This window comes from Miscanthus floridulus, chromosome 1, assembly GCF_019320115.1.
Source record: "Miscanthus floridulus cultivar M001 chromosome 1, ASM1932011v1, whole genome shotgun sequence".
In the NCBI taxonomy this organism is placed as follows: Eukaryota; Viridiplantae; Streptophyta; class Magnoliopsida; order Poales; family Poaceae; genus Miscanthus; species Miscanthus floridulus.
This window is the reverse complement of record NC_089580.1, coordinates 129652158-129660772: the sequence shown is the minus strand read 5'-3', so window position 1 is coordinate 129660772 and position 8615 is coordinate 129652158. Positions and strand designations below refer to the sequence as shown.

The window sequence follows — 8615 nt, the reverse complement described above, 5'->3', positions numbered from 1 at the left end:
GTCCTAGGTCCCCATCCAAACTAGGACTCCAAGGCCCCATCCCTGAGTCTCGGACTCAGTGCGGTGTAAGGACCTCTTCCACCAAAACAAAACCCTGACAGTCGGTTTGGAAAGAGCCAGAACCCATGACAAGAGAGCAACAAGTCTTCCAAGCGCCCATACATAAGTATGTGCTCGGGATAATAAGTCTGTGACTTGCCTAGAGTCTTATACAACGACCGGTCCTTAACCGATCAGACAGGGAAAGCAGTGTAACCAAGCTATGCCCCGTGTCCACGGCGACACAACCTCTTACACCCACCAATACCCAAACCATATCCCTACCCGGTGACCATTTTCCTTTCCACCATTTATATTTTTCTAAGTGATAATAATTCAGTAATATATTTCCTATCTCTCGCGAGTGACAGGCAATCGCTCGACTTCTACCGGAGTCCTATAGCATAGCAATCTACACGATCCTGTTATACTAGTAAGACTCATAGGATAAAGATATATATATATATATATATATATATATATATATATATATATATATATATATATATATATATATATATATATATATATATATATATATATATATATATATATATGCAAGTGTGTTTCATTCAACTCCTTAAAACTTAATGCACAAATATAATTTAAACTACAGAAAAGTAGGAGTTATGCACCGAGGCTTGCCTGGATAAAATATAACCAAAAGTTAGCATTTACATCTTCAGATCATCCACTATAATCTGAATAGAAAGCCCATCGCATCATCTCCTGGAGAGAATACCATTACACCATCTTTGGATTCCCAATCATCCTTCAATTGATCCATTGGTCCATTATCGTATCTATATGATATGCATTGATGTAATGCATAGATGTAAAGACGTAATTAATCGACTACAATCGTGACTCATAAAATATGATTTACGCCTCTCAAGTTAGCGTCTAGTTCTAATGATGACCGTACTTAGGCTACATATACCCGTTGTCGAATAAGGCGTTACTTCTCAACAATTGTTTTAGTTATACAAACCCAAGTTGTTTCTTTATCCCATTCTATCCATTTAATCTTTATTCGTAATAGGGCATTATTATCTATTTAGCAAACTAATTATTCTAGAGCTACAAAAATTACAGTGAGTACCTAATATTGCTAGGAGCCTACTGTAATAATTTCAGATTCAACACTATTAATAATTTATCACAACAATTCCTAAAAGTTTATATCTTTACAATATTAAGTACCTTAAATTAATTATATATCTTTCAAGAATATTATCACACTATGTGAACAAAAATACTAACAAGCAGATCATGATTTTAGGAGACTAACAAAATTAGTTTTATAATTTTTGGATTCCTAAATGATTTTATATTCAAATAACAAAGTCCGCTCAGAATCTATATTAGGAAACCTACTCTAATTCGTTGGAAAACAGAAAGGAATACCGCAGCCCACGATCGATGAACCGGCCTGGCCCGAAGGCGCACGCGTGGCCTAGGCGTGCGGCACCAGTCGTCCCAGGCGGGGCGGAACAGGACCAGCCCAGTGCGGCGCAGCGGTCCAGCGGACGCGTGGCCTAGGCGTGGCGCCGAGCAGGCCGGCCCAGGCGCGCGAACGCGGACGGCCTAGCAATGCTGGCCCACGTGGCCAGGATAGGGCGGCGATGGTCCTTTTGCGGTGAGGTCCCTACACTTTTCTCAAATCAATTCGTAGGGCATACACACTATTCCCTTGTGACACGTATTTCACAGTAAAGACCTTGTACAAAAATTCTGCTTGGATTTATACCCTTCCTTCCTTCTCAAAGCAGAACATGGAGCAGAGGAACGCATTCGCCGACCAGGGAACGGTTCGCCGGCTGCGGTGTAGTCACGGGCGACGCGCGGGAGCCTCGGTAGGTTCGGCCGCGTACGCAGGCGCCGGCGACATGGCCGGCAGTGGCCCATGGCACACGGGCCACGCACGCACACGACAGCCATGGGGCGATGACGGGGCATGACAGTGGATTAGCTGGCAGAGCTCAGGAGGCGAACGACGGTGATTGAGCTCAGCGCGGATGGGCCGGTGAGGCGCTGCGGCGAGGTCGCAGCCCTGGCGCAACGACGCGGACACCGGGCAGAGCGTAGACGCCGTGATACCGAGGAGGGAGATGGAGCAACAGGGCGCAATGGTGGCAACGACCTCGGCAGGCGCTACGGGCACGGGTGCGCGGAAGGAAGGGGGTGCGTCACCGGTGGTGGCAGGCACGGCGGTGGTGACACCGGGGCAGAGCACGGTAGGCGCATGCTGTGGGGCGGCAGACCAGTGCGGTCCAGGGGCGCGACGTGCGCTCACGAGGGACAGCCAGCACCGGCGGGTGAGGTGGCACGACACGCAGTGGAGGGGGAGGAGGTGCTGGAGAGGTACGACGCCGTGGATCTCACGCGCGTGGTGGGAAAGACGGCGTGGGGTAGCGGCAGACCATGGTGCGACATGACGATGCCTCGTGCACGGGGAAGGAAGAGGAGGCAGCTCGAAGAAGCTGCTGGCCAAGGTGACACGACCACTGCGGTTGCGGCCCAGCGGTTTGCTCGGTCGGGCGGCGTCAGCGCGAGACAAGCAGAGGGAGCAGGGAGCACCGATGGTGTGCGGTCCAGCGTGGGACCAAGGAAGTCCACACGTGCGCTCGCGTTGGAAAAGGAGAGGCGACGTATAAGCGGTCCGGCACTACGGCGCTGTGGGTTCCGACCATAGAGACTCGACGAGGAGGAGGAGCGCCACGGCGTTAGCATGGCGCACGCCGGCTCAGCAGAAGTAAGTAGAGGGAGGGAGTCGAGCATGGGTGCCGTCGAGCTATGGCACACATAGGAAAAAGAGAGGAGGCAGGACTAACTCCTACCATGGCGCGACATGACCGAACAGATAGCACAGCACAGGCAAGCACTGCATGCAGTCACACAAGCGAGCAAGCAGCCAGCGCAGGCGGGTAGGCCCACGCACGCGAGGTCGTGAGGAAGAAACGTCGGCAGCCGTAACTAGTAGAGAGAAGACAAGGTCGGTCGGTGACTTTATTCCTGAGTCCAGGTGCTCGAAGTTTGCAGTGGGGTTACAAATGAGAAGAAGAAAGATGGAGGTACAAGAGGTCCGGTCGGCTCCGGTCAGAAGGATTGAGAGCGACAGGAGCTCTGCTATGAGCTAAGTGTTCAAACGTGTGCTTGAGGTCCAAACCTGGCGGTTCTGTGGTTTTGAGCTAGTGAACTTGATCGATCTAATGAGTCTGGATGCACTTGAATCGACTTGGCTTAACTGAATCTCTTGGGAGAGAGCGCATCCCCTTTTATAGATGAAGGGAATGGCCTTACAAGTGAGAGGGAGAGAATACATATGCTTCTAAACCTGCTGCCCATGCCGGTGGGTACAGGATGATGGTAGGTGCCCACAACATTGTTGGATGTCGGATGCACGTGGGAGGCTGCGTCGTTTTGTTTGGGTATGGCAGATGTCGGTACCTGCTATACTATTGATGCCCAGAGGTATGTGAGGGGTTTTACCATGTTCACTTGGTGTGGTAAATGCCGGCGTCCACAACACTGTCGATGCCTAGAGACATGTGGGGGAGCCTTACCGTATGGGAGTTAATGGCGCCCATAATACTGTAGGAAAAATTTCGGCGCATACAACACTGTTTTGTGTCAGGGTGGTTGTAGAGTACTGTTTCTGTAGGTGTATAGGGTACGGTCCATGGTATCGTGGTTCGACTTGGGTGCCTTGCCTTGCTTTCTCTATTCGTTCCATGGTCCTTTCCGGGCGGGCGTCCTTGGTTGGTCGGTCCCTATCGGCTCTGGTTGCGCCAGTCGGAGAAGAGCGGTGAGCAGTTTTTTTGCGTACCCCGGTCGAAGACGCGGGGTCGGAGTCAGAAGTAGTGTCTCGGCTAGGCCTTCCGGTCGAAGAGGCCGTCCGGAGGCGGACTGGAGATCGAAGTGAGCGCTCCAGTCGGAGAGGAGGACCGGAGTCGGAAGACGGGCGCCGTTGCTCCTCGGTCAGGCCTTCCGGTTGGTGATTGGATCGTCTTTCTGGCCTGTTGTTCTGATACTTGGGCCGGCCCATGAGTTGCGCGTTGTCTGCTTAGGACGAGGCTTTGTTGAGAAGCCGGTCCGCGAGAGACCCCGAGTTTATGAACCCGGCACACATATTTCTGTTTTGGATGCTATAGTGCATCGACCACCCAGCAAAATCTTTGAGCTTCACTTAATTTCTAACTAATGGGCTTTCGTACTCGTAATTGGGCTTGGTTGGCTTCACGAGAACATTTCAAAAACAGCCAGTGGAGCAAATGCTCACATGACGACATGTTTCAAAGTTTCGAAACTTAAGACCGTGTAGTTTCTAAAATCGTGCTTCCAAATTTTAGTTCCAACCATTATATTTCTTACAATACCTTTACAATAAAACCGCAACTTGAATATATTTGGATAACAGTTTCTCGTAGAACATTTTTTCTAGTAAAACTGAAACATTGAACTTTTTTTAATAAATGAAACAATGATCTAGGTATATGAGAAGATGTTTCAGATTTAGGAGAATTTTTTCTATTTAAAAGAGAAAATTGTTCCCAAAAAATAATGCGGCTTCTGGATGACATTGTTTTAGGTTGAGAGAAAGATGTTCTTGCTTTACAACAAAATTAGTACAAGAGAAAAATGTTCTAACTTCACGAGAAAGCATTCCAGCTTTATAAAAAAATATCCCAGATGGTGGAGATAATTATTTCAGCTTCATGAGAAAAAATAAAAACCAAGCGGTCTAATACTCTAATCCAACCAAACACACTCTTATGAAAAAATAAAAAATAAAAACCAAGCGGTCTAATACTCTAATCCAACCAAACGCACTCTTGGGCTGAATGTGTTTGCTATATGGGCCGAAATCGTCCAAAATAACTCAACTAGGGCACTCTTGAGGTGGAGGAAAATTTTGGTCAAAAAGTAGCGCACAAACTTTTTTTTTTTGCTAGGAATCACAGAAGGAACACAAAGAGAGGGCACTCTCATTTGGGTTGCGTTCTAGCTTTCTGAAATGAGATAATTTTATCTTTATATTTGGTTGAGAGGACAAGGTCCCGATCATGTCGCCGTCAGAGTGACAGTCAGCAGATCACCGGGACATCAGGGTACCGTTTAGATGGTAAAATTTTTGGCGAAATGCCATTGTAATACTTTTGTTGTTATTTGGCAATTAGTGTCCAATCATAGTCTAATTAGGCTTAAAAGATTCATCTCGTGAATTTTGTCTAAACTGTGTAATTAGTTTTATTTTTTATTTATATTTAATATTTCATGCATGCGTCCAAAGATTCGATGTGACAGGAAATCTTGAAAAATTTGGTATTTTAGAGTGGAACTAAACAAGCCCCAGGTTTGTAGGCATTCTTCTTGTCGTTTCAGTACGGGGCCTGCCTGAACATGGCAACTGCAAGCTCAACGCAAAGTCGCAAAGCAAATGTGACGCTAAACTTGAACCTGCAGATAAGCGCGGCCCGAACCTGCAGATTTGATCCGTAATCTCAGGTCTAAGCATGTGATCGTCAGTCGTGCCGTTTTCTCGCTCATTTTTTTTTGTACATATAATCTTTTTTTCCCCATTCTTAAATTCTTTTAGGGGCTGCTTTCTTTTTAATTTTCATTAACAGAGCGCACCATTTCCCTTACGGGCATCAGGTGCCGTCCTACAAACTCTAGTCCACTAACCGAGTCCACCGTCTCGTCCAAAGCAACACTAACACCCGATCTTCGCCGATGTACGTCGACGGCGGTTGACAGAGCGAGACGACCGCCGGCGATATCTTGCCGGCACAGCGGGAAGGCAGGAGCCGTGCCTGACGACCGGCGATCGGTTCAGATGTCTCGCCGGCACAGCGGACAGGAGCCGTGCCTGACGAGCCAGCAGTCGATGCAGGGCACGTGGAAGAGGTGGCGGCACCCGGGCAGCCTCCGCGCGGGCTCGCCCACCCGGAAGTCCTGCAGGCACACCGAGCAGCACAGCGCCTGGCCCGCCGCGTCCACGGTGGTGTCCGCCGCGATCACCGTCACCGGCAGCCGGCGCACCGCGGACTCGGGGAGGCCCCTGACGCTGCCGGTCTCGAACAGGTCGGTCGTCTCCTCGAACGGCGAGCTCATGGCGCTGATCTGCGTGCGTCCACAGACCACAGATGAAAACAAGTTAGTTACAGCAGGCTGACGCAGTGACGCTGACCATGAGTGCTAGCGTCGCTGGCAGTGAAATACTCCTGTGCCATATTTAGTTGCCCCAAATTTCCATATTTAGTTGCCCCAAATTTCAGAATTTGGCACTATGTAAAAAGAAGATTCCTCATCACATCAAACTTGCGGTATATGCATGGAGTACTATATGTTGACGAAATTAAAAACTAATTACACAGTTTAGTTGTACTTTACGAGATGAACGTTTTGAGCCTAATTAGTCAACTATTAGACAATTATTACCAAATAAAAACAAAACGCTACGGTGGCCGAACTAAACCCGCCCCTGGCCTGAGAAGAGCAGTTGGGCAATTAACTGAGACACGTCATCTCATTTGTCATTGAAGCCAAACTGTCTTTTTTTTTACTTGAGGGTACGGTGATGGCCTCACTGAAAGAAATCTAGATGGCAGGCACCAGCACCACCCTTTTTTAAGGTAGCAGCAACTCCTATTCTCTTCTCTAACTAACAAAGGTATTAATTAAAGATCTATGGATGGGCGTGTGTGCCTGCCTTTGAATTGTTGGTACTCCATCTCGGAAGAAATCAACGCATTAGCTTCGGGGACAATGCATGGGCATAGACCAACTACCACTCAAATTTATGCGCACACAAGCATCTTCATACACCAGACTCGTTTGTTTATTATGCTGCTACCTAAACTTCTTGTTGATCGATAGAGACAATGGACCAACCGGTACCAAGTTTAGGATTTTTGCAGTGCAATGAACATAAGCAATCAGCGTAATAATCCTGGTGCGTTTTGGTTTCAGATGAGGCTGAGTGAGTGACTATACCTGACTCTGCACGGCGCTCCGAACCGCCGGCCCCACCTTCTCCCGGACCAGCCTGCCGCTCAGGAGGCCGGAGATGATGTCCACCTGCGTGCACAGCAGCAGAGCACAAACACAAACACTCAGGCGCCGAGCAAACCGGCCGGAAGCTGGAAGTACGACGACGAGTCGATGCAGCAGTGCGTTTAATTTCGTTTTCGACAGGAAACCGAACTCTCACCGGTGCAGGTGAAAAACATGGGTCCATGATATTCATTCACATGCATTTGAATAGTGCGCCATGCGAATAAATAAAAAGGTTTTCTTTTTTATATACTAAAAAAAGAATGAGGCCGTACAGTAGGTCGCATCGCCCCACGGAATCCATGGGGCACACCTACTATAATCGTGTTGGCCAACATCAAGCCCCATTAGGCCGTGAAAACGAGAGTGGTGTGCTTTGGCAGTACTCTTTGCAGTTCGCAGCGAAACGACCCGGAAGGACGCCAGGTTAAAAACCTGATGGTACATATAAACCGAGAATTTGGAAGCAAAGTGCCACGACCGATTTGACAGAGTAGGATCGATCGAGGCTGCTAGCAGCAGATCAATGCGCGTGCGTCGTCAGTGCGTACCATGTAGAGGAGGGACCAGACGCCGGAGTCGCCCGAGTGCCAGAGGTCGCGGGACGACTCGGCGACCTCGATGGAGAAGACGGCGCCGGAGATGGCCCCGATGCCGGCGCCGCGCAGCATCCCGCTCTCCGTCGCCAGCCCGACCATGGACCCCGTCAGCGCCCCGACCAGCGACCCCACTGCATGCGAAAGCCATACAAGGCAAAGCAGCTCATCAGACACAAGCAGGCAGGTAGGTGCCCTGCAGCGACTCTATCTGATCGAGCGCGGAGACGAGCAACGCACCGGCCGCGAAGACGCAGGTGGCGACGAAGAAGAGCACCCTGCCGGCCAGCCCGCACGCCGCGGCGCCGGACCACTGGCACGGCCCCGCCGCCGCCGGCTCCGGCGCGGATGACGGCGACGAGGAGCTGTGGGACAGGTCCATCGGAGGAACGGAACGGATGATGGCACGCGCGCTGCTAACGCAGAAGCGCACAGACCCGAGACAGAGAGAGAGAGAGAGAGAGAGAGAGAGAGGGCAGGCAGCAGGTGATGAGTGTCCGGAGGCGAGCGCGTGTTGTATTGTATAAATAGTGACGGGGAATATAAAACTGTGGTCTGGTGCTGGCGGTGTGGAGCAGCCGCTGGTTTTGTCCTTCTGCCTTGTCGCCCCTTTTGCCCGGCCCGTCGTCGCTCTCCTCTGCCGCCCCCGAAAATTTTGGCGAGCGCGCCCGTGCGGCCGTGTGCGCCCGTGGCGTGGCCGACTGGCGACCGCGTGCCACCACTGTACATAACAAGTGGATATTTTGATCCATTTGCTGAAATTTAGCTTATGCTGATGGTTACACTGATTCACTGTGAGAGAAAAATATTGTTCGTTCACTGAAGAGTACCGTTGAAGTAGTTTAAGCGAACATGACGGAAGTTTGGAGCCGACCTCTGTTTCGTAATTTTTTCTCCAAAAAAATAATGAAACTCACTCGA

The 8615-nt window shown here is 49.8% G+C and overlaps 1 protein-coding gene across 1 annotated transcript; it reads right to left on the bottom strand.

The window, feature by feature from the left end:
- Positions 1-5734: 5734 nt before the first annotated feature.
- LOC136493467 (NEP1-interacting protein 2-like) lies at positions 5735-8174 on the bottom strand. Its single transcript, XM_066489557.1, has 4 exons — positions 7935-8174; positions 7650-7828; positions 7039-7122; positions 5735-6165 (listed from the first exon to the last, which is right to left on the bottom strand). Exons 1-4 carry the CDS (start codon positions 8074-8076, stop codon positions 5875-5877), a joined length of 696 nt encoding a protein of 231 aa, XP_066345654.1. The 5' UTR covers positions 8077-8174; the 3' UTR covers positions 5735-5874.
- Between the last annotated feature and the right edge of the window lie 441 nt (positions 8175-8615).